Consider the following 27,522-nt stretch of genomic DNA (forward strand, 5'->3'; position numbering starts at 1 on the left):
AGGAGATGAAAATTTCTCAAATCCTGTTACACCTGTGTGCAAACTGGTTCACGTTCATGATGATACTCTTGTTGAAGATGAAGATGTTCAAACTCTGAAAAGAAGGAAGATTTCTGAAGAATCAAAGACAACCTCTGACAGTGCTCAAGTTGTTCAGAGTGAAGAACTGAAAGCTACAACAGAAATAGCAAGTTTTGATAAAGTTATCAAGACATCAACCTCTGACATAGCTCAAGTTGATTTAGACAAGATGAAAGTAGCTGACAAAAAGAAACTTCTATGGAAAAATGTCAAACCATCAGATCCAAAGAAAAGCCAATTGATGTCTGATTTCATGACTATTGGGTTAAATGCTAGAGAACCAAGAGACAGAGCAGGGCTAGGTTCTGATGAAGCTAAGATCAAGATAGGAGTTAAAGTTGCTACTAGAGATCCATTTCTATTGACTGACAGACCTCTTGAAGATGTTACACAGAAATACCTTGATAAGATTATCTTTGTTCAAGTGGTATTGGATGCTCATGACAAGCATAATGTCAAAGAAAATCGGATTCTATTTCTTGAAGATGGAAGGACATATCAAATGTCAGAATCAGATGTGCTGAACAAATCTTTGAAAGAACTTCAATTCTTTCATTATCTTTTAGAGATAAAGTCTGATATTACCAGGAGATGGTCAACTTTCATAATGAAGACCATAAGAGATAAAGCTAGAATTTCTGGTTCAAGGGTTACAGAATTCATTCCTAATATTGTTGAAGATGATGGAAGTGAGATTCCAATGAAGAAGGATTCTGCTAAACTTGAAGTGATACTGAAAGAGAAATGTCTATGCTACAATGAAGATTCTTCTCATCCAAGGTTAATAAGATTGGATGATGGTTTAGAAAGAAACCATATTTCTGCTCTAAGGACTGCAATCTACCAGATTGGAAGTCAGAATGAAGAGATGAAGCAAGTCAAGACTACACTATCTCAAGTCCTGAGGATTAAAGAAGAAAAGTTGATATCAAACTTTGTCAAGAATCACTTTGGATTCAGATTGACTCAGTGAGATTGGTAAAAGCTACAAGGACTGTAAGTTGTAGTTAGTTATCTAGTTAAACTCTTATTTGCATTTGTGCTTAAATGTTTTTGACATCATCAAATCTACTAACTTGTATATTTTGCATAATTTACAAGTTGGGGGAGATTGTTAGATATATTTGAGATGTCATGTCTTATATGATTTGTGTTTAGTTTTCAGATCTTAACAAACAGGACATATCAGGACTTACTGAAGTCAGAGCTTAATATCAGAACTTAAGGTCATATCAGAACTTAAGTGCGGGAAGACTTTCAGTTAAGGAATGAAGCTGATTTACAAGAGAAGATCGAGACTAAAATAATAGAATATATGCATGGAAAGAGTTAGAGGATTAGAAGACTTGTAGAAGATATCTGATTGATATATTTTAGGAGACAAAATTGTATTCCATATCAATTAGAATATATCTTGTAACTGTGTACTATATAAACACAGACTTAGGGTTTACACTATATGTGTTATCATTATCGAGAGGATTATACATTGTAACCTAGCAGCTCTTAATGATATTTCTTCATTACTAAGAGAGAACAGCAGTTCATATTATAACAGAGTTTATTGAATATACTTGATCTTTGTTACATACTTGTGTTAATTCGATTTGATTGTATATACACTGTATTCAACCCCCTTCTACAGTGTTGTGTGACCTAACATAGTGACAACATATTCACTGGACCAAATAAATCCATATGAATCAACTGAAGAGGTTCAGTTATGCTTGTCATTTCCTTGCTTCTGTGTGATGCTTCCTTTGATTTCCCCTTTTCACATGCTTCACAGAGTCCTTCTTGACAGAATTCCATCTGTGGTAGTCCTCTTACTAATTCTCTCTTGACCAGAGAGTTCATTGTCTTGAAGTTCAAGTACGAGAGCTTCTTGTGCCATAACCAACTTTGTTCTGATGAAGCTTTGCTGTAGAAACACCTGATTACTCCATCACAGGTAGACTTCAAGTCAGCTACGTACAGATTACCTTTCATTACTCCCTATAAAGCAAGCTTCTCATCTTTTCTGTGAGAGATCAAACATCTTTCTGATCTGAAATCAACATTGTATCCTTTGTCACAAAACTGACTTATGCTCAGAAGATTGTGCTTCAATCCTTCCACAAGAGAGATGTTTTCAATGATGACATTGCCAATTTCCAAATTGCCATATCCCTTAGTAAATCATTTGTTGTCATCTCCAAAGGTAACTATAGGGCCGGCTTTCTCAACCACTCATGTGTCTAGAACGCCCACTTTCCAGAATCCACATGATCTTTTCCTTTCTTACCTTACCCTGCAAACACAGATTGATTAAGAAAACTTTGGTACCCAAGATTTCTTGGGTCCTGAAGGTTTAGGGGTAGAAACAGTATCAACAAATGAAACCTTGACAGGCTTAGCTTTCACTTTGACTGACTCCTTCTCAGTTCTAGAGACGGGAGGAACTACAGTCTTAGCCTGTGTGTGCTCATTACCCATGTTTGTCTTAGTGTCAGTGCAAGTGCTAGCAGTTGCATGAAAAGCTTTAAAATATTCAGACATGGTAATAAATGCACATGGCATACATCCAACTACACCACAGGGCTCATGAAAGCTAGGCATGTTAGGCATGGCAGGCATATCAACAGGGTATCCAACCAACTTATAGCATTTTTCCTTAGTGTTCCCTTTAATGTGACAGTGACTGCACTCTTAAACAGGATGAGCAGGTCTGTTACTGAATCTATTTGGCACATAAGTTGAACTACTAGATGAGACCGGTTTGTACATGTTAACCATCATAGCAACAGGAGAACCAACAAAATTCTGAGTTTGCCTTTGCTTTTCTTCTTGCTTAAGAAGCATGAAAGCCTGATTTACAGATGGCCATGGTGTCATCATCAATAATTGTCCACGAGCTATAGTATAGCTTGAATGCAGTCCCATTAAAAACTGAATCAATCTGGTTTTTTTAATATTTGCTTCCCAGACTTTAATGGCACCACAAGTGCAGTTAATTGCAGGTTCCAATGCACGAATTTCATCCCAATATCCCTTCAGTTTGTGAAAATAAAACTCAATGGAATCATTACCTTGTTCTAGTCGAAAAAGATCTCTCTGAGTTTCATAGAACTTATGGCCAGTAATAGCAGAAAATCGTTCACTAAGTTCACTCCAAACTGTGAAAGCATTATCCAGATAATTCATGTTGTTGCTAATTTCATCAGATACCGTGTTCAAGATCCAGGTGATCACCATATTGTTAACACGTTTCCAGTGAGCAAACAACGGTGAAGATTCAGCAGGAGCAACAAATTCTCCATTGACGATGACATACTTGCTCTTCGATGAGAGAGCAATTTGCATAGAACGCTTCCAGGAAGCGTAATTTTCAGATCCAATTAACTTTTTGGAAATGAGAATTATACCAGGTTGATCATTATTGTGAAGATACAGAGGATGAGAATTATTATCAATAGATTGTGATTGAGTTTGTGTATCATTCTGGGTATTATCGATAGATGGAACTGAATTGGATCCAGTGTTTTGAGAGGTGTTCATATTATTTAACACAACATTAGCATATGAATAACAGTGAGACATTCAACTGAGTAATCTCAACAGATTTAATGAAGCAGATATATCTCGAAAAGCTAGAGAGCTTGAAAAACAAGGTTTAATGGAGATAGGGATGGAATCACAAGAAAACTATTCGTAAAACATATCAGATTTAACGATTATAACAAGCATCAGGTTAATCATCAAAACATCATCGAAACTTAAGCAATTAATCATAAAAAAGGATGAATTACTCACAAATCGATGACGAAAATCGATAAAAACTCGTAGAAAATTAGTGCAGATGCGGAAGATAGCTCTAATACCATCTAAAGATTGATATTAACACCACATCCATTGCAACAGATCATACAGAATCAATGAAAAGCATTGTTCAGGTTTTACATATTGCAGAAGAAGATTTTGTGTTACAGATAGAAAAGAAAGAGTAAAATGTTATATAGAAAAAGTTAGTTACAGATCTGAAATATTCAAGCCTATATATAGCTGCACATCTTTCTGTTATGATACATGATTGCTAGATGATAAGTGGTGCGATGTGACTAATAAGCACACTATTGATAAACACATGTGATAGGTTCAATACCAAGTGTAAACATTATTAATAATTACCCAGTCATCCTCCCTACTCGATCATATTTTTGTCCGGGTATTTGGGTAAATACCAATTCATGCTATACTGGATTTTCTTGTAACTCGACCAGTGGCTTACATACGCAACTTAGAGTATCTCCAACCACGTAGAATACTTAGCTAAAAATTATTAATACATATTATAAATAAAAAATATAGAGATTATGTTAAAAACTTCCATCTCTAATGGTACATTCCCCTTATTTATAAATATAGTCAACTTCTTGATCCTAGTTATATTTGTTGAACCACTACAGACCAGTAACAGCATCTCCAATGGGGTTGGCTAAAATGATATAAAATACCGATTATCTAAAATTTAATGAACATGTAAGCAGTTGTACTTTAACGGAGGTGTCTATAATGATTGGCTATCTTATAAAAATGGTATGTTAATTTTAATTCAAGTTGTTATAAATAGATTATTTAATTTCAATATGGTAATAGATGATGTGGAGCTATGTTACAGGGTCTCTAGTGGTTCAACAATTAGGCCAATACGATGAGCTTGGCTAAAATTTTAACTAATGGGAATGTACCAGTGGAGAGCAATTTATTTTTACACAATTTCTATAATTATATATATGCTATATCACCTAGATGCTCTAAGAAATTTGTAAAAAAAATTAACCATTTATTATCATATTGAAGTAATATATTTTATTTATAACAACATAAAATTTTAATAACATATTATTTTCAAAATATAGCTAACCAATATAGTCAATACTATTGAAGTATAATTTCATATTGTTCTACAGTTCAATTTAGCAACCAATTATGGCCAACACCATTAACACCATTGCAGATGATCTAATAGCCAGAACACAAGAAGATTGAATCGCTGCGGATAATGATCATATAAATCGAGTTGAAGTTATGCGCAATTATATGTCCATCAGAAGTTACAAAATAGAATTTAAAATTTTATCATATCAATCAATGATGATGCTACATGTATAATTTACATGAATGAATTCCAACTTTGCAGACCTTGGTTGTTTCAACAAATAGCTTATTCTAACAAGCTGACCTCTGATAATGGAACATCAAGCATTTTAGCTGTAGCAGCTGAATTGTTTCAGTTTTTGCCACCATAATATAAGGGAGATCCATTGGCAGGGGACGAGAGGCAGAGTTTCTTGTTTTGGGCGTTTGGTGGTAGAAGGGTGCCTGAAAATAGCGGGGCTGTAGAAGAGAATCCTGATGATGCTGCAGTTGAAAACACTGGTACAGGGGTGACAATGCCCTGGCCATTCATTTGCCATGCCCAATTGGTGAATCCTAGCGAAGGACCAGCTTCGCCTTCTGGCTTTCTGGTTGCCCTTTCCTGTGGAACAACAATACATCTCCATCATTATACGCGGGGACAACTAAAGGACCAGAACTGGTGATTTACTCCATGTATCCCTAGCTAAATCCATTAACTTATATACCAGAAATGTGACATTCACAAATCACAAGGGTTGAACACTACATTTTCTGCAATTTCATTAAGTTTTCAGTAGAAAATAAGATTGCAGGCGAAATATACTCACTCACAGTTATATATGTCCATCATGTGGCAATTTACTTCCTATCCAACAAGTTTAATAGGATCACGGACTCTAAAAAGAGCAAGGAAAATTTCTGAAAGAAATTCTATAAGAGGCTATAGATGAAGGTATATGTATTCATGCAGCAAATAAATATACATTTACAACTTTTGAAAAAGGACCAGATAAGTTAATAACCATCTGCAAACCTAAGTAGTATCTTTAACCATTTTTTGATGTAATTTCTGCTAGTCCACTACTGTATAATGATTGGCTTCAGTAAACATATTACAACTATTGTGCTCAAGTGACCAATCAAAGATTTAATGATATATATACAAACAAAAATTTACCTCATAGTTTGCAGAGAATCCAGCATATATGCCAGGCCAAGTAGGATGCTGTTTCGATCCCACTGTTGCAGGAGCAGAAACAAAGCTTTCGACCTATGAAATAGAGAGATAAGACAAGGGACAAAAAAGGTTAACCAAACTGAACGAAATTCACATAGGGCTCAGCCTATGCAATGGTATTAGTTCCATTAAATTTAAAGGCATCTAAGTGAATACTAGTATGAAAATTAGATATTATGTCTAAAATGTTCTGTTTTTTTATAATATAAATGTTCTTGTTAACAGACCAAAGTAATGAAATATCAAAATATCTAATGTTGCTAAAAGATGATAGGGGAAGTGAAATTTCTATTCACCTTTGATCTTTTCCCACTATTCGTCAATTCGTAAGTTGCTTCATGGAGTTGCATACTCCTGATATTATCATTCCCTTTCAAAGTTCCAGAAGGGGAATGGATGGAAAGGTTTAATTCTAGATCATGGTGTTTGTCTGCACCCATAGAATAGATAAAAAGTTAACAAAGAAATCCTTACATTGATATCTTGAACATAACTTATGTCTGACTTGTACCTTTTATATAGTTAGACATAGTAACTTCGGCTTCATAGGTGCTGGATTCAAAGTTAGTCACTGCTTCTCGTCCATTACATTCGATTGCAGCTTTGTCATAAGCCCTAGATCACAAAAACGAAAATGAAGATTTTGTTGGATTATAGTCCCAAGAAGAAGCTGAGATTATAAAGTTGAGTTATTCTCATTTCAAGGAATATAAATTGTGATCACAAGGACCTTGCAGCTTCTATTTCGCTGTCGAACAGTCCAAGATACACATACCTGCAATCAAGCATTGTAATCTAGTGGATAAAAAGGCTTCCGATTATTTCTTTGGAAATTTAGGAACTCCCTAATAAACCATCCAGAATGTAGAACACATTCCCAATAGCCATATCATAGTTCAAGACACAAATCAATACAATAGCATACATTCTTTGATTGCGATAACATCATTTAACTAATACTAACAATAACACTTTAAAACTGTGAATCTCACTTTTTTCCGAGTAGTTGACCCATTCGAGCTTCCCAGCGGCCACATTTGTGCAGGGTCACCCCTCTGAATTTTGAGCTCCCGCGTGAGAATCCATTACTCTGGCGACGGAGAATATGGACAAATTCTTCTTTCGTCAAGTCCTTCATCTGTAGATCAAATTATACGAACTTACATCAAATTCTGAACTTTACCATTCAAATATCATGTTGGATTAATAAAGAAGACCTTGATCTCTGTTACTATTACCTGTTGCAAATCATCCTCATAGTCACTAATCGTAAAATTGATATCAGCATCAATTCCCCGAAATTTAACCGCAGCCCGATCATAAGCTCTGAATTGCAATATCCAAATTTTAGCAAACCCAAAATTCCAAAATAACATTAACTTCTTCAACAAAATTTTATTCATTAAAATAAACTCTCTCTCACCTAGCTGCAGCATGAGCAGTGTCAAATCCCCCTATAAATTTAACAAACACCACAAGAAAAACACTCATTAAACACAAATTAAATTTGTAGATCAATTAAATTAAAACCATTTTAGACACAATCAACTGCTTACCTAAGTAAACTTGCTTCCCACAATCCCTACACAAATTATGAAAAAAAAGAAAAGGAAAAAAGATCACCAATTAAAACATATTACTAAACCAAAACTTATTAAATCACAATTATTAATGTGAACAATTTTATTTCACATCATATTACTAAGTAGAAAATACAGTAACACATATAGACTAAAGTACAATCAATCCATCATGTATACATAAATAGACATTTGATACATGACTTATACATCTATAAATAGAAATGACTTGCATAGCACTTTATATAAACTCCGATCAACAGTTACAAAATTACGGTCAAAATTTAGTTAATTTGACGAAAATAACATATAAATAGGAATGGAGAAAATACCATATATGTGATTCCCAACGACCAGTTCTCCGATAAAACGTAACACCTCTATACTGCGAGCTCCTCGACCTCGGTCCTCTCCGACTCTTCCTCGCCGCCGGTGCTGGCTGCACAACCACCGGCGGTGGCTTCTCCTCAATTCTCTTCAACCGATAATCAACCGGCACCTCAGGAACCGATAAGTTCAACCACTGCGGCCTCATCAACGACTTCGACGACGCCTTTTCGTTACTCAATTCACCTGCGATCACCGGAAAAAGCTGCAATTCCGGCGAACTACCAACATTTCTATCACATTTTTGAAACATCATGTTGAAGTTGAATGAGGAGTTTGAGTCGACGGCATCGCCGCCGGTGCTCGCCGGAGCTTCGTCGACATTGACAACGGAGGAGACGGAAGTGTCGGAAACAGAAGCTTCTAGAACATTTGGAGTAACCGAATTATGGTGATCATTAGTTTTGTATTGAACTGAGATTGTGTCTATATTAAGATCCAACATGTTTGTATGTTCTTGTAATAAACCGGTTCGGATTTATAAAGAGATCGGATCTGGATGATCCGAGTGTTGCAAATGAAAGTGCAGATTTTAAGACAAGTATATGAGAGGAGAATTACAAGTATGTAGGATTGCTTATAAGTTGCATTTTACTCCACACCACTTGTGGGGATCTACGAGGAAGATATTTTGGAAATAAAATGTTAATTGAATTAATGAAGATTTTAATTAAAAATTATGTTTAAAATTTATTTTTTTGTTAGTTATGTTGGTATTTTATTAATTTGCTTCCATTTGATATTTTATAATATTTAAAAGTCATGGATTAAAATATTTGAAATTATGACTAGAATGATGAATAATTTTTTAAAATAATATTACGTAAATTATGCAATACTAAAAATAATAATGTAAATATTTACAAAATTTGATGGTTCCTGAAAGTAACATTGATGTTAGCTAAGGTTGTAATAAAAAGAAAACAAACATTTTATATCTATAACTGGTAACGGGATGACGTGGTATGTTCTTATTGGTTACAAACACACCAAAATGGACGAAGATAACATTGATATCTCTGAACATAAACAACCAGTGGTGTACACATATCCTAAAATGGGAGTATTTAATAAAGGACCACTTGCAATTATTGTATGCATATTTTCCTTGTTTATACATGAGGTGGTCCCAAACAACAATTGACTATAAACTAATTCATAGAAATAGCTTTGCTAAAGAGGAAAGTTATTGTCAATGACAATAAGAAAAGGAAATAAAGTTAGATTATAAGTGTCGTTTGTTTTCATTCTTAAGGAAGTACTACGTTGTACTACGCAGATATGTTCATAGGTAATGAGTTGTTTGTTTCATTAATTTACTCATTCTAAGTACTTTTATTTACCCTTTCCATTGTTTGACTTCTCCTAAATTTTGATACTAAAAGAATATATTTTATAAAAATTTAATATATAAAAATAGTTGTGTTAAATATTGGATGTTGGAGGCCTTAATTATTTGAGTATTGTATTACACTTTATTTTAAAAATAATCACATACGTACTTATGTGTTATTATAATTTTTTGATATTAAGTATAAATTTTGTAAAAATGTTGCCTATTTCTTCAAGAGTATTTTTCAAAATTGAGATTTCACAAATTTGTGTTTTTTTATATATTTAATTTCATACTTGAGTATAAATGAATATGGACGGTGAAATAATAACAAATGAGTCACTTGTTTTATATATTTTTATAAAATGTATTTAAGTTATATATTTTTCCAAATGGCAAAAGGTTGTCCTTTCGCTTTAGTCAAAGGCCAAGCAACCCTATGGCTACCATTCCATCCTCTTTCTATGTTAACATTACATCACCAATCATTTTCAAGATATCAAATTCAGAGTCCTTCTCACAACTATTTTGTGATTCAAAATTCTCTCACTAATATACATTATTATATGAAAAACCTTTAAAATGGAACTTGATTAGGAATTTCAAATTGATATATACTAATATATTTATATTGTTAATTTTTTCTTTCATTTTTAACTCCATCTTTAAGCTTGTTTAATCACATTTATTTCCCTAATTTCCCTCCTAAGGACTTCTACCATTTCAAGAACTTTTGTTTTGTTTTCCAAAACATGTTCTAGCATCTTCTGTTAATTGATTAAGAAATTGTAGTTTACTTCCTCTGTCCCAAATTAGTATGTGTATATTTAGAGATTTTGACCGTATATTTTTTTAAATTATTTTAATAAAATTATGGATAAAATTTAAATTTTAAATTTTTATTCATAAAAATATTAAAAATAATTAATAAAAATATACAGTTAAGGCATTTTAAATAATGTGTAGAAATCGAATCAAATAACTAATTTGAGATGAAAAAAATATTAAGCTATTTTAATTATTTTTTTGTTTACCAAGAATAGATGAGCAGTGGTGTTTGAATGCTTTTGAGACATTTAAGTTCAAATCAAAATTTTGGGTAATTAACAAAAAAACATAACTCCACTAATGATTTAAATATATTTTAAAATACTATAACACTTCTGGAATGTCCTATTTTTAAGGCAGTATTAATTGAGCCTTATTTTACTTTTAATAATAAAAATATATTGTTATATCATTTTTCGCCCTTCTTTTCTCTTCCATCTATTTTTATATTTCAAATATATTATTATTATAATAATATGAAATAAGGTGTCAAAAAAAGTAATAATAAGGAATAAAAATATGATTAGACCTCTATAAATGAATAAATTCGGAATAATAAAATTTTCTTTGTTTAAAGAGATTATTCATTTATGAATATTAAAAATACATTGTCTTTATAAATTTGCTTATAGATTCTATATTAAAGAGATTATTTACCAAAATAAATTAACTTGACGAGATTTTTCATTTATCAATATTTATTTATCATGATTCTATATTATGTTTTATTGTTGAAGTTCATGTTTTAACTTGATAACATATTATATTTTATAATATTTTTGAGGGAACTATTAGAATATTCTCCGAGCACTGAGTTCAAACCTGATACAAGGTGATGTCATACATGATGAAAATGCACATTTAGAGACCCACAAGTGGATATAAAATAGAATAAAATTGTAATCCAACATTTAAATTCTCAATGCATGCCATGAGTTTGAAATATTAGCGGTTGTAATCTGGCGATGGTTTAAAAGATGAAATCTACAGCAAACAACAATGTTCGAGGAAAATGAACCTTTTAGACAATCAGACAAGTCAACCATTTTCGACATTATACCTGATAATATTGGTATACTATACACGAATACGATACAAAACGATACGAATAATTAATGTTTGGGTACCAAACATCAAAAAAATACGAATATAATTAGTGTCGGGTTTGGATTTCCAATATAAATACACGACACGGAACGAAAGTACACGAAATAAATAAATAATTAAATTTTTGAAAATATATATTTTACATATATATACTAAATACCAAATATGAATTTTACATATTCTAAATAACATATATATATATATTTATAAATACTAAAATATATTTCATTTTCCCTTGACTACGTGAGTGGCTACTTCACCATTTAATTATCTATTGCATTTTTTAACAATTAATATTTTTCGTATATAATCCGTGTACTTTAGTGTACTAAAACGAGTAAATACGAATATATTAGTTCCGGGTTAGTGTCACCAAATTGGTACACGAATGCAAATTCGGGTCGGGTTTGGATTTAAGGTTTAGTACACAAAAACTCGAAAGTACACTGAACGCTTGTACACGATATGGAAAGTTGTCGGGTCTAGTCGACATGTATTTGAAATCAACCCGAATAGATTGAGGCTTCTAACAGTAAGATCCAGCAATATTTAAATTCAAAATTAAATTTTAAAAAAATATTTGATTCATCAATATATGAAATTTTGACTAAATATTTTGAAAAATAATATTTCATTTAGGCACTTTTCTAACAAAATTGTTTTATGAAATAAATTTAAAAAAACATTCAATAATTTTAATTTTTTTTATTAATCCGGTATCCGGTATCCGCACCAACTTTTACGTATCTCAACTAATCCTAATAACCACTAGCACACTCGTAAGTCATACCCACGAATTCGTATCTCTTAACAGATTTGAACTTATAATCTGGAGCTCATAAGCCTTCTCTAAACCAGCTACGAGGGTGTCAATAAAAGAGAGAGAAGGGCAAAACCCCGTTCTATTGTGGAGGGAATAATGGTAGTGGCAGCAGATGCCAAATGTAGACCGTTCAACTGTTCAAGTATCCTCTAAATGGGCACACAAAGATTTGCAAGAAAGTTGTCATGTTTTATAGATCGAACAAATTCTTTTGAATAGTAAGTAAACAATGAAAATCTCTCTAAATGAATATTATTCAAATTTGAAAAGACTACGCATTTAACAACAACAAAAAAAATTATTTCTTTGTTCCATAAGTGATATTACTTATGTCAAACTATGAAAAATTTGAAATATGATTTACACATGTTTTTGATGCAATTTTTTAAAATTAATTGTCAAAAATTGATCATTGATATTAGAACTTAAACTTTTAAGTTGAAATCTAAATCATTTTCTTAATATAATCCATATAGAAATTGCAATTAAATTAATAGTTTAAAATGGGTTGTGTGGGTTTATCCCGCATTAATAAGATAAAGAATGGTGCAACACTTTTTATAGTACCATTTGCAAAAGTAGTGATAGGGTATAAGAGACCCGGCTAGGATTCAACTTTGATCTAAAGGATACCAGGCTCGATCGATGGACCGAGACCCCCATCTCCCAGAACAATCAAATGGAGAGACTAGGCCCGGGCCCGTCCCATGACCTGGATCCGGATCCAACCCAGAACCCGGACCTAATGCCTACCCGGATCCGGATCAGGGCTCAGACCACCATGAGGGGGGTCCCAGCAAACACATGCACATCCCACAACCCGCCAAGGAAGGGCACGTGGGCACGTGACTATGACAGCTATCAACAACCAACACACCAGACAAGCACGGCGCGTGTCAGAAGGCCGTTGGGACACTCTGGAGGTGGTCCTCCCCTAGACACGTGTAAGCGATCCACTCAAGTCAGGCGTCCTCCGCTCCCAAGATCCAATAGCCCAGATTTAGAGGTAACTACCCCTAAACCCTACCTTTGGGCTATATATACCCCCAAGGCTGAAGGGTTTAGGGGTTGGAAAAATACACAATCTTGCACACTCACTCTCTCTCATATATTCATACACACACAGCAGCCTTTCCATTACATACATACATCTTCATCTTCTCCAAAACCATGTTCTTATTCTTATAACGGAGGCGCCGTAGGAGCCAAACCCCCCTTCCGGTGTTGTTTTGCAGGCGCCCAACCAGCAGCTACACTTCACTTATACCCTGAAGGTCCAGGAACGGCGTCGGACGGAGTCGCCCGCTCACCGGAGTTATCATTTGGCGTTAGAAGGAGGGGCGCTCCATCCTTGGGTCTCGGTGCCCCTGGATTCATCTTCATCAGCAAACTCTTGAGAGAGTCCACTTTTAAGCCTGTAAGAACACAAGCAACCATAACCTTTCTTGAATATGAATGCTCATTTTAGCCACGTTTGTGTGCACTCGTTACTTTAGGCCACGTTTGTATGAGCACGCTCTTGTTTGTTAATTTTGGTTGTTTAGGGTTTGATAATCTTGATAGTCTTCAAGCCTGGGGTTTAATAGTCTTGATAGTTTTAAAACCCAGAACTGCTTTAACTTGCATATTTTCTTTGTGTTCTAGAGCCTGCTATCCTTTTTTAGTATTATTGTTAGTAAAGCCCAGAAAGTTTGTTTGTTGTTATTCTGGAAATTTTTTGTAATCTGCAAAAAAGCAACCTCAGATCCACATTTGTAGCCTCAAATCTTGGTCAGTTGTTTGTACAGCTAGTAGGCCCTCCGCCAGTACCCATATTCAGGATCAAGACCCCTCTCAAGTTCAAGAACCTGGAGGAGAGAGGGAGACCTTCCAGGAGCAACCACTGACGCAGCATACCCCGGTCAGGGATGCTAGAAATGTCATAGAGCTCAATCAGTACAAGTACACCAATATTCCAGTTGCAGAGGAGCATATGGCTAACTTAATAAGCCATGAACTTGCTGAAGCAATCAGGCTCTACAGAGATGAACAAGCCCGGGCTCAGATAGAATTTGAACAAGGTGATGAGCAAGAAGAGTTCGGGGACTCTCAGCAATCCAGGAGATCTGTCTTCGACCGAATTGGGGCTAAGGCAAAGAAGAATCAAAAAGAGCCTAGTAAGAAGGAGACAGAAGCAACCAGAAAGAAAAAGTTAGAAGAAATCAGAGAACAGATAAGAAAGGAAGAAGAGGCAAAGCTGGAGCAAAAAATTCAGAAAAGAATACAGCTGGAGGAGGAGAGGCTCCTAGATAAAACAAGAGGCAAAAGAACTCGGAGGGACCCTACCCTCGAACTCATTTCTGATGACGAAGAGGAGGGCCAGAAAGATCTTAAAGACATGATTTACGAGCTCCAGAGAAAAATGGAGAAAGATTCCGGGTTGGAAGTTGGGGAGACCCTCACGCCCTTCAGTCACTCCCTAGAAGCCATCCCTCGACAGAAAAATCTCAAACACTACAACTTCGACTCTTTCGATGGATTGGGGGATCCGGAAGAGCACCTCAACTACTTCGAACAAATAGCTCAGATATATTATTACAATGACTTAACGAAATCCAGATTCTTCGCCTCGACCCTCAAAGGGGGGTTCAAAGATGGTTCAGCAGAATCCCATCAAGAAGCATCCACTCCTGGAAAGAATTCAGAGGAGTCTTCCTTAAAAGATTCAGAGCCAATAAAACACATGAAATGCACATGTGCCACCTGGAGACAATCCGCCAGTATGATAACGAAGCACTCTCAGCCTATATGCGGAGGTTCTAGGAAGCCATCAACAAAGTTTCGAATCTCGATGAAAGGGAGGCTCTAAGCATATTTGGAAGGAACCTAGATCCAGAACACAATGAGAGGTATATTGTGGAGTTGATAAACAAAGAGCCCCAAAGCTTGGCCGTTACTTATTCTATGGCAGCCCGGTTCATAAAAGAAACAGACGTTCTCCAGGCGATGAGAATGACTCGGAATGGAGGAAACAGGAACAAATCTTTGATGACCAACCGAAAGGGGGTTACCATCAGGAGAAAAAGTTCAAATAAAGCAACCAAACCCAGCAGACAAATGTTGTACAAAATACTCCAATATTTCAAAGATTGGGTCCGAAGACAGAACCCAAAAGCGATCCCGATCCACCTAGGCAGGCAAGGGAGCCTAGGGAAGAGCCAGAGTGGACACCACTAAACAGGACCCGGGAAGAAATACTGAATGAGATCAAGGGAAAGCCATTATATTATCCTCCAAAGCCAATGCAGACTCCCCTAGAGAGCAGGCCTTACAACAGGCAGTGCGACTATCATGAAACCTATGGGCACAAGACTGAAAATTGTCTCTCTTTAAAATACTTCATTGAAGATCAAATCAAGAAAGGCAACCTGAATCAATACATCTCAAGGGAGACAAATCAAAGAGAAGAAAGGCAAAGGAAGGGTAAGAATATAGTAAATGTGGTCCTAAGAGGGTCACACTTTCCCCCTAGGAGCCCGGGCTCAGGAGATGAGGTGTTCTCCGTCCAATCCTACCCGGAGATGATGATCTCATTCAGCAGCAAGGATTATGAAGGAGTCAACCCGAATCACAACGAAGCCTTGGTTGTAACACTAGATATCTTTGACAACGAAGTAAGAAGGATGCTAATTGATAATGGATCTTCAGTAAACATACTCTTCAAGCATACTGTGGATAGGATGAAGCTTGGGAGCGTACGCTCCAATGAATGCCAAGAGGACCCTCTGTATGGGTTCGGGAACAACTTGGTCCCGATCCAGGGAACTTTAGACTTGCCAAACATATTTGGATCAGGCCCAAACCAAGTTACCCATGTGATAAAGTTCTACGTGATCAATACTCTTTCATCCTACAACGGCATAATCGGGCGCTCAGCCCTGACCAGGATCCAAGCAATCACCTCCATATCACATTTGAAAATCAAATTCCCAACTCCAACCGGGGTAGGAGAAATCAAGGGAGACTATGAGGTAGCCTACTCGGGGTACAATCAGATCAAGATGAACCCCAAGGATATCATAAAGACAGCCTTCATCACCCACAGGGCGGTCTATGCCTATGTGATGCTACCTTTCGGATTGACTAATGCGGGAACAACATATCAAAGAGCAATAAATAAAATCTTCAAAGACCAGATTGGAAGGAACCTGAAATCATATGTCGACGACATGATTGCAAAGTCTACAAGCATCCCCGGGCACATAGGAGACCTGAGAGAATGCTTTGACAACTTAAGAAAACACTCATTCAGGCTCAATCCAGAAAAATGTACATTCGGAGTAGGGGCAGGAAAATTTCTTGGATTCATGATAAGCAACCGGGGAATTGAAGCCAACCCAGAAAAGATAAAGGCAATCCAAGAGATGAAGCCTCCCAGAACACAAAAAGACGTGCAGAAGCTAGCAGGATCATTGGCTGCACTCAGAAGATTCATCTCAAAGTTAGCCGAGAGATGCCTACCCTTCTTTGACCTGTTAAAAGGAGCAACCAATAAGAGAGAAGTTAATTGGAGCCCAGAATGCCAAAGAGCATTTGAAGAAATCTAAAGATACCTTTCTCAACCCCCGTGCTCACCAAAGCCCAGCCCGGGGAGCCCCTATCCCTTTACCTATCAGCAGGGGCCCTGGCAGTTGAAGCAGCCTTGATCAGGGAAGAGAACGGCAAACAACAACCAGTTTATTATGTGAGCCAAGTGCTAAAAGATGCGGAGACCCGATACCCGAGGCTAGAAAAGTTTGATTTTGCCTTGGTCATAGCATCCAGAAAGCTAAGACACTACTTCCAGGGAAGGGAGATACGGGTTGTAACTAACCAACCCTTAAGGAAGATAATACACAAGCCAGATATCTCAGGAAGATTGGTGAATTGGGCAGTTGAGCTTAGTCAGTTCAACTTGAGTTTCATTCCAAGAACAGCAATCAAAGCCCAGGCTCTAGTTGATTTCATCATAGAATGTAATTTCCCCGAAGAAGAGCCTGTGCCCATGAGCATTGGCCCTGGAAGAAACATTGATCAAGACATAGGAGCCTGGGCTCTCAAAGTTTATGGTTCTTCAACCAATGAAAGATCAGGGGTCGGGCTCATCCTAAAGAGCCCAGAAGGATTCATAATCCAAACAGCAATCTCCTTTGGCTTCTCAGCAACAAACAACCAGGCAGAGTACGAGGCCTTGATTTCAGGGTTGAAGCTAGCAAGAAACTCAGGATCCAGGATCTCAAAATCTACAGCGACTCCCAGATCGTGGTAAAGCAAATAAATGGCGAGTACATAGCCAAGGATCCAGTTCTAGCCAAGTACCAGGCTTTGGTCCAAAGCTACCTCGCCTCTATACCAAAAACCCAAGTCATCCAAATATGCAGAGAGGAGAATTCAGAAGCTGATGCACTATCTAAACTTGTTCAAAATTCATCAGACCTGGATTGCTCCGTCTACTTCGAAGAATTGCAGAAACCGAGCATAGAGTCTGAAGAGGTCATGGAAATAGACAACAGTCCGAATTGGATTACTCCATTTATTAACTACCTGGAGAAGGGAGAGCTCCCGGAGGATAAAGGGAAGGCTCAAAGGTTAAAAGCAAAAGCTTCAAAATTCTTCATCGAAGAGGGTATACTCTATTGCCGGACATTCTCCTCCCCAATCCTAAAGTGCATAGGCCCAGGAGAGGCACAGTACTGTCTTATGGAAGTTCATGAAGGAATATGCGGGGATCATGTGTCCGCAAAGGCCCTAGCTCACAAAATCATAAGACAGGGATACTACTGGCCAACTATTCACCAGGATGCAATAGAATTTGTGAAAAAGTGCAAGGAATGTCAGTTATTCAGCAATGTCACCCGGATGAGCCCAGTCATACCCTCTTCAGTCTTGTCACCAATCTCATTTGTTGTATAGGGCATTAATATCATGGGACCCTTCCCCAGGTCCAGAGGAGGCCTCAGGTACTTACTAGTCTCAATTGATTATATGACAAAATGGGTAGAAGCAAAGGCAATGAGAACAATAAACCAGCAAGATTGCATCAAGTTCATGGATAACATTCTGATGAGGTTCGGGATCCCGAAAGTACTGGTCTTAGACAATGGACCACAGTTCGTTGGTTCAGAATTCGAATCCTACCTTCAAGAACGGGGTATCCGGCACAAGAAGTCATCTGTAGCCTACCCTCAAGGGAATGGCCAAGTCGAAGTAACCAATCAAATACTTCTCCGGGGGATCGAGAAAAGGCTCAGGGAAAGCAAAACCAAATGGCCAGAAGAATTGCCTAACGTACTCTGGGCATATAGGACAAGCCCCCGAGAAGCACAGGAGAAACCCCCTTCAAATTGGCTTATGGAACTGAAGCCATGCTACCAATTGAAGTAGGATCCCCCTCCCATCGAGCAATCAACTTTGATGAGATAGAAAATGAGGAGGGGCTCAGAACGAATATTAAGCTAATTGATGAAGTTCGAGACCAGGCAGTGGCAAGAATGGAAAAGTATAAAGAGAAAACAAAAGAGCACTTCAGCAAGAAATCCCGGGTCAAAAACTTTCAAATTGGAGACCTGGTCCTTCGAGACACGGAAGCTTCAGATCCCACCAACACTGGAAAGCTAATGCCAAAGTGGGAAGGACCATACAAAGTCAAGGAAGTTCTAAGGCCAGGAACATACAAGCTCATGAACATGGATGAGTCTGAAGTACCAAATACATGGCATGGACTCAGGCTCAGAAAATTTTATCAGTAGAAGAAGCAACCAAAAGCAACCAAAACTTGTAGCCTATGGCAAGCAACCAATCTATGATACCATATTTTGTATGAAGAAAACTTTCAATTCAATGAAAAGAATTTTCCTTTCTTATAAAGTTATTACTCTTAAATTACTAGAAAACAAAGCAACAAACAATCCGGATACAGTCTAATATCCGGATTCAAAGCATAAAACAAAAGCAGCCACTATTTGCTTAGAAAATTTCTAAGTAAATAGAGTAATCATCAATTCGGATACGGTATCATACCCGGATTGAGATCAAATTCAAAAGCAAACATCAACTCAGATAAGCATTCGAATCCGGGTTAAAACAACCATTATGTACTTATATTTTCTGAGTACATAAAGCAAACAAGAAAACATTAACCCGGGTGGGTTTTATACCCGGATTGAGAGCAAATTTGAAAGCAAAAGCAACCCGGATAAGCATTCGAATCCGGGTTAGAAACAACCATTATGCACTTATATTTTCCAAGTACATAAAGCAAACAAGCAAAAATCAACCCGGGTGGGTTTTATACCCGGATTGAGATCAAATTTGAAATCAAAATCAACCTGGATAAGCATTCGAATCCGGTTAAAAACAACCATTATGTACTTAAGCATAAAAGCAAACATCAACCCGGATAAGGCTCCATACCCGGAACAACCCTGATATAAACCCAATCCGGGTTAGGGGCCATAGCCACAACCCGGATCAGGATCATTTGCGCAATAAAGCCAGGATCCGGATTGCTCATAAAAATAAAAAGTACAGATGGAAGACAATCAAATATTTTCTACAATGGAAGGAAAGTACAAGGCAACGGAAGTAAAATTTAAAGCAGGATCCGGATTGCCATCAATCCGGGACAAATCCAAATATTACAAATAGTTCAAATCAAAGTACGAGAATTGGAAATCCTAGAAAAAGAAATTACAAGGGCTGGGCCCGAGAAGATTAGCAAAGCTGGTCCGGATCTAGAGGAAACTGGGGCTGGGGCCGTCATAAGGCTCCGGTTCCCCCTGACCCTGCTCCACTGCAGCCTTGGCAGCAAGGAACTCCTGGATGAAGCTCTCCCAGGACGCCAAGGGGTCGATCTTAATGTGGCGCTCGACGACGACCCCAGATCTGCGGACTTCAGGAACCCCGGCCTGAGCAACCTCAAAGTCATAAACATCGCTGGCCTTGAACTCAGCAATTATAGCTTCCTTGTTCAAGTTCTCCTTTGCAGCGAGTTCGGCCTTGAGCCTCTCTACCTCCTGGGCAAGTCCATCAGCCCGGTCCTCTGCAGCCTTGAGCTTCTCATTCAGCCCGGACTCCATCACCCGGAATCCCTCCCGGGCCTCCTCCAACTCTCCCTGCAAGGTATCAGCCCTTATCTTCTCGGTATTGGTCCGGTTGTTGGCCTCCCGGACCTCCGTGTAGGCAACATCTGAGCAGATAGATATGGCACTCCCGAGCTGAAAAAGAAAAAAAAGAGACAGAAGTCGACTAAGTACAAAAAATGGGGGACGCAACCCGGAACCTAAGGCATGGAAATTTTGGATACCTGTCCCCATTGCCCGGTTACCCTTTTCAAGGCAGCAGCCATACCGTATCCCTCCACCTCCTCATAGTCGTCTTGGGAAGAAATACTAGACATGAACCCGGCTAGGTCGACCAGGCTCTTCGTCCCTATCCTGATGAGACCCCCGTCCAGGCCCTTCCCTTCCGAATCACAGACGACCCGGTCCGAAACAACACCTTTCCCGCGGGGAGGCTTTCCCGGGGCGGACTTCCTCTTCTTTGAAGGAGGATCATCTTCTGAAATTTCTTGGATGTCCGGATCCTCGGCCAAGGGTGCATTGACCGAATCAGCCACATTCTGGGGGGCAGAAGACTCGGCCCCGCCCTCTGCGTCCGCAGACCCGGATCCAGTCCTAGGGGCCCCTTTAGTTTTCTTATACGCCAGTCCAAGGGAATTAAAAGCTGCTGCGTAAGCTGAACTAGAAATTATTGCTCTGGATGAAGGGTTGTAATGAGGCAAACCTGAAAAATGGGAAAAGAGAAATATCTGCGCATGATAAATATACCGAAGAAAGCAACCAAAACCGGGAAGAAAATACTGCAATAAGCCCGGATCAGGAAAACAAAGCTAAATATACCATAATCCGGATCATGGGAAAATATTTGATGCAAACAAGCTACAAGTAAAAAAGCAAAATGGACGTTGATCCGGATCATCAGGAAAAACAAAAAGACCCAGATCAAAGACCAAACAGAGATTCCGCAGCAATAATTACAAGTTAAAAGAAAAAGGAACCGTAATCCGGATCGCCAAACAGGGATGGGGACCCGGATCACAAGCAGAACAGGTTAAAGAAAAACTTACAGCCGAGTTGGAATAGAAGTTTATGGTTCATAAAGGTATCCCGGGTCGGCTGAAACCCGAGACTACCGCAAAATTTCCTAATCTGATCTACAGCCTCCCCATCCAAGATCTCCGGGTTGAACTTTGTCTTAATTTCCCCGGTTGTAAAATAGGGGAGAAACTCCAGGTCGAAGCCCTTCAACATCAAAATCTCCCCGTTCCAGTGTTTCAGCGAGGTCTGGTGCATAACCGGTTTGGACCTACCCGGACCAAAGCCGCACTCTGCTGCCCGGAACCTGAGCTCATAAAACGGTTTCTGGCTCAATCTAGAGAGATAAAAAATCTGGTGGAACAACTTGAAGGTGGGCAGGAGCCCGGCCTTGTTACAGCAAGCTATGAACCAGGTCATAGACTTAATTCCGTTTGGTGTTATCTGCATTGGGGATATCCTGTAGACATAGTTGCACAGGTGCTTAATAAAAATGTGGCAACGAGGGCTCCACCCGGATCTTAGGTGCTCCAGCCAGACCGGGACAAAGCCATCCGCAGGGCGATGGAAAATCCTCTCATAGGGCTCAGGCCACCTCCAAGCGATATCAGGAGTTAATTGAAAGGCAGCCTGGATTGCTTTGTCCATATCACCCGGGTCAGCTTCAGCATAGAATTCCTTCAGCTGGTAATGATCTCGGCTGATCCCAAATGAAGCAAAAGCTGCTTCTAGAGCACCTTGGTCATAAACACCCGGGTGGCCATCCTCGTGCCGCTCGTATCTAACCCGGGTATAATAAATGCTATCTTCAAACCCTGGTGGCTTTCTCACGAAATGATACTTAATGTCGGACCAGCGGCCGTCTGGCGTAAAGATAACCGAGTTCTCTGGAAGCCTCTTGAACCGGAAGCTCGTAATTGTTCCCACAGACCCGGACCCCTTCCTCACCATCTCGCCCCGGATCTGTTCTCTACCAGATGAATCTGGATCACTCTTTTCGTCAGAAAAATTGGGGTAGCAGTTATAGATTTTCCTAGCTCGCTCCTTGTTCTGGACCATATACCTATTAAAATGAAGGTCAGTTAGCCTGGGCCCTACAGATTTTATTTGTTTTGCTAAGCGGTCCGGATCAGGTACGTTATGTTAGTTTTACCATAACCTAATGATCCGGACCACCAATGCAAGTCCAACCCGGAAAAATATCACCGATCCGGATCATGTTAACTACAAATAAATAACCAAACAACCATGGACCCGGATCATGGTGGCAAATACTCAGATCCGGATCCATAGCTTAAAATCACCCACGCACCCGAATCCTCACGGCAAACACCCAGACCCGGATCAAAAACAACCAAAAACAGCTTAAAAAACCTAAGTCATATAATTCTACCCAAAAACCTCCCCCAGATCCGAATCCTATACCCTCAACCCGGATCAAAATCAAAACCCTAACCCACAAACAGTTAACCCAAGAATCAAACAGCAAAATCCCCCCTTTTTTACATATACATACACTTACCCAACCGAAGAACATGAAGAACACCATCAAATAACCCAGAAAAATCAAAAACAAAAAACACTATTTTCGTACAGAAAACATGGCAAAAAGCCCCAAAACCCACAGATCTAAAGCATGCCAAACCACAAACAATAGTATTCGCCACGAAACAAAGCAAAGAAACATGATTTATACAACTAACTCGCGGAAAGAGAGGGGAATTCGAAGCATGCATTTAACCCAAAAAAAAATGCGATAAATCGAAAAGAAACTAAAGAAAAGCAAGAGGAAACTCACAAGTTACAGACGAATGGAGTAAAAGCAGATCAACGACGGGAGAATGAATCCCACATCACAAACCTTCGAAGAAAACCGAGAAGAGAGGAGAGGAAAAGACTTGGATTTTTCTATTTAGGGGAATAAGGAATAAAACAAAGGAAGGGGGTTGCCTCTTATAAGCATGAGAAAAAAGAAACGCCCCTGCCACGTGGCAAGGACCGATTGGATCTGGGAGCGGTTACAGTGATACACATATATACATATATGTATATATATATTAAAAGCATATTCAAACCCCATAATTAGTATGGGCCGGTTTTCTAGGAAGTAACTGCCCAAAATTCAAATGCGAAGGGGGGAAAATGAGCAAAATCGTTTGAAAATCCCAAACCTTTCGAATTCCACAGCCCAAGACCCGGATCAATAGTAATAATCCGAATCATTGTCAACCAGATGCATTTTTAAAGCAACCATTCTACCTTAATCCGGATTGGTAACATTACACCAGATCCGGATTGGGGGGCAGCCAGGAGCAGAAATTTTTCTGAATCAACAATTCTACCTTAACCCGGATTGGTAACCATTACACCATATCTGGATTGGGGGGCAGCCGGGAGCATAAATTTTTCTGAAGAAACCATTCTACCTTAATCCGGATTGGTAACCATTACACCAGATTCGGATTGGGGGGCAGCCAGGAGCAGAAATTTTTCTGAAGCAACAATACTACCTTAATCCGGATTGGTAACCATTACACCAGATCCGGATTGGGGGGCAACCAGGAGCAGAAATTTTTCTGAAGCAACTATTCTACCATAATCCGGATTGGTATCCATTACACCAAATCCGGATTTGGGGGCAACCAGGAGCAGAAATTTTTATCCCAAGGCAACTATGTAATTCTAGTCTACTCCCTCATCCAGAAAATCTGCATAAGGGAGTGGGAGGCAAATGATAGGGTATAAGAGACCCGGCTAGGATTCAACTTTGATCTAAAGGATACCAGGTTCGATCGATGGACCGAGACCCCCCTCTTCCAGAACAATCAAATGGAGAGACCAGGCCCGGGCCCGTCCCATGACCCGGATCCGGATCCCACCCGGAACCCGGACCTAATGCCTACCCGGATCCAGATCAGGGCTCAGACCACCATGAGGGGGGTCCCAGCAAACACATGCACATCCCACAACCCGCCAAGGAAGGGCACATGACTATGACAGCTATCAACAACCAACACACCAGACAAGCACGACGCGTGTCAGAAGACCGTTAGGACACTCTGAAGGTGGTCCTCCCCTAGACACGTGTAAGCGATCCACCCAAGTCAGGCGTCCTCCGCTCCCAAGATCCAATGGCCCAGATTTAGAGGTAACTACCCCTAAACCCTACCTTGGGGCTATATATACCCCTAAGGCTGAAGGGTTTAGGGGTTGGAAAAATACACACTCTTGCACACTCACACTCTCTCATATATTCATAAACACACAACAACCTTTCCATTACATACATACATCTTCATCTTCTCCAAAATCCTGTTCTTATTCTTACACCGGAGGCGCCGTGGGAGTCAAACCCCCCTTCCGGTGTTGTTTTGCAAGCGCCCAACCAGCAGCTCCACCTCACTTATACCCTGAAGGTCCAGGAACGGCGTCGGACGGAGCCGCCCGCTCATCGGAGTTATCAAGTAGTATACAACTATTAAGGCACGTAGGCGTGTATGGTGTTATTATGTGACTCGCGCGCGCACGCGCACGCCGTTGCCTCGCCACGCCATGCCATGTCATGACTCGGGTCGAAGGGCGATTTGAGCGAACATCTCGGCGTCTCGCGTACGCGAGGCGAACCGAGTAAGGAATTTTACTGCTTGTTTAATTAAAATATTTACCGATTTGTTATATTATTTTAATATGAATATTGAATCTGTGTAAGAGTGAATATCTGTAATTGCTTATCTGAAATTATAAACTCTAATTTGCTGAAATTCTGATTAGGATTTTGCTGAGTCTAACAAATTCTGACTCCGGGTCAGGATTTGCGTAGTCTGACAAATCCTGACTCCTGATCTTGATGTCTGATCAGGATTTGCTGAGGCAAATATTGATGGGGTGCATCAGAATTTGCTGGGGTAAATACTGATGGGCTGACTGTTACGTTTCTGATTCTGAGATATATTCTATTAAATGCATATTAAGTTAGAATGTTTATTTTAATTAATGTAATATCTTCAGTTACGTTTTGTTTTGTATTATATACAGAACCAAATGTTTGGAATAAGATATACTAAGATCACAGACTTGTGAAAACCCTAACTGCTACTTTCTCTCTTTTTCTCTCATACATAACATACATATTATAGGATAGGTTTTCTGGCGAACTAAGATACAGGTCGCTGTTGAGCATTACGTGACTGTGAACGCATTGTTGTTTGCTACTGTATCCTGAAAATGATATTGTTGCAACTCAACACAGCGTAAATGGGGCAATAATCTCTTCAAGAACAATTTAAGATTCTCGAAGGTTAGGCGTTTCAGCTGTTGATAGTTTTTTCAGATTACAGATTTGATAAAGATTTCGTCAATTCAGTCACTGATCATATATTGTTATTTCTGCCTTCGTGTTTTGTTTCGCTACTTGGTTAATTGTCTGTTCTTGTTAATCCTGATTATATAATTAGCGCATTGTTGCGCATAATATTAATTATACCCAACAACTTATTATAGAAATATGCCGGTATATAATTTATTTAAATAATAATTTATTTATTTTTAATTAAATCTACTAATTATATGCGCCCCTGGGCCCTGATGTCATCTTGTCACGTACATTTGATATATTTACATGAAAAATGTTTGTGCACTTCATGAGTACATACTTTCCAACATCAAGCTTTACTTATTAATCTGTAAATTAAACTGAAATAATATTGAAGCGGTTCTCTTTTAAGGTAACATCAATATTTCTACACTAAAAAGAAGAAGGTATGATATCTCGATCATGAGATAAAGAACTGACAATAATAGGCAGGCCACGTATAAAAGATGTCAACACCATTCCTAAAATGTTTTAAAATTGTCCATCGGATATTATATCAATCAATCATAGGATGTTATTTGTGTGAATCATATGGCGTGTATGGTATCACGTGCTTCATTACCTACTAGTTGATGTGACCGTACGCTGGGCTGTCTCCCTATTTTTTGTCTCGCGGATCTCCGGTTTTGATACGTTTTGATCCAAAAATATCGGAGACCTTGCGGGATATAAAAGTAATTGTCAACGTATGAGTGTATCTTTCATATATTAAAGTAAAACTCAAAACTATTTATTTTGCATGTTTTATGAGATCTGCCCACTCTTATAAAAAATTCAAAATCGGACAAATTGGTAGACTTACTGATTTAGAATTAATTAAAAATCAGAAACTAATTAAAATAAAAATGATCTATTATAGTAATATTTAATTATATTATTATGAATATATTATTTATTTATTAACAAATATATATTTATTATATCATAATTTCTATAATTACTCATATTTACGTCAATATGGTATTTTAATTTGATAAATAATTATATAAACTTTGAAAAAACCTTGTAAAGATTAATTGAATTAGTTGGATATCTTGCGAAAAATTAATCGATTAAATCGGAAATTTTTAAATCCTCAATTTACCCGAATAAGATTTCAAATTATGGTAATATAGTTTTGAATTTTGAGACTGTACTACAAATTATAGCAAGTATAGTTTGTGTGATGAGTACAATTAGACAATTAATACTTCATATTTCATAATATAATTCTTAAATTCTTGAATCTTATTTTTATTGTTTACACGTGCTTTTTTTGCACGTAACGGAGTTGGTGAAGGTTAGAGTTCTTAGCTCTGACATGGGGACTGTTACTTTAAAGTTTCAAACCACAAGTTGTGTTAGCTTCGCAAGTTGAGACTGGACAGCCGCTCACCAACAATATTCTATTGAAACTGTATAATAAATCACATACCTTAACAATGAACCACGACATATGATACATTCATATTTTTTTAATGGATACCCACCAACAGGTCAATAATTAAATTCCTGAACTTTCACAAAAAATTATAAGAATTCAATCAATGTATAACCCTTAGGATATGTTTACTTGGAAAAATGAAATGAGAAATGAATCGAATATAAATAATTAGCAAAATATATGAGGAGATAGTATATGTATGAGGGCATAGTGAATGATAATTAGTGAATAATTTTTTTTCTATGATAAAAATTATATGAAAAATGATGATAAATGTGAATGGACCCATTCACTCGAAAATACATGGATTTAAAATTTAGTTTAAATTATTTAGAAAGG

General features: G+C 38.1%; 3 protein-coding genes across 4 annotated transcripts; 1 reads left to right on the forward strand and 2 right to left on the reverse strand.

Moving 5' to 3' along the window:
- Positions 1 to 2,769: 2,769 nt before the first annotated feature.
- Positions 2,770 to 3,618, reverse strand: LOC141696381 (uncharacterized). The gene has a single exon (XM_074500530.1). It carries the CDS (start codon positions 3,616 to 3,618, stop codon positions 2,770 to 2,772), a length of 849 nt encoding a protein of 282 aa, XP_074356631.1.
- A 1,487-nt stretch (positions 3,619 to 5,105) lies between these two features.
- LOC141697701 (APETALA2-like protein 3) lies at positions 5,106 to 8,792 on the reverse strand. 2 transcript variants are annotated; one of them, XM_074502204.1, is made up of 10 exons: positions 8,130 to 8,792; positions 7,774 to 7,799; positions 7,641 to 7,671; positions 7,456 to 7,543; positions 7,210 to 7,355; positions 6,948 to 6,992; positions 6,729 to 6,832; positions 6,514 to 6,647; positions 6,158 to 6,250; positions 5,106 to 5,599 (listed from the first exon to the last, which is right to left on the reverse strand). In XM_074502204.1, exons 1-10 carry the CDS (start codon positions 8,627 to 8,629, stop codon positions 5,351 to 5,353), a joined length of 1,416 nt encoding a protein of 471 aa, XP_074358305.1. In that variant the 5' UTR covers positions 8,630 to 8,792; the 3' UTR covers positions 5,106 to 5,350. The 2 variants fall into 2 exon arrangements, with proteins under 2 accessions (XP_074358305.1, XP_074358306.1); XM_074502205.1 differs by lacking the exon at positions 6,948 to 6,992.
- An 8,997-nt stretch (positions 8,793 to 17,789) lies between these two features.
- Positions 17,790 to 18,206, forward strand: LOC141696382 (uncharacterized). The gene has a single exon (XM_074500531.1). The coding sequence runs from the start codon at positions 17,790 to 17,792 to the stop codon at positions 18,204 to 18,206; it is 417 nt and encodes a 138-aa protein (XP_074356632.1).
- Positions 18,207 to 27,522: the final 9,316 nt, after the last annotated feature.

The sequence above is a fragment of the Apium graveolens genome, chromosome 11 (assembly GCF_009905375.1).
Source record: "Apium graveolens cultivar Ventura chromosome 11, ASM990537v1, whole genome shotgun sequence".
NCBI lineage: Eukaryota > Viridiplantae > Streptophyta > Magnoliopsida > Apiales > Apiaceae > Apium > Apium graveolens.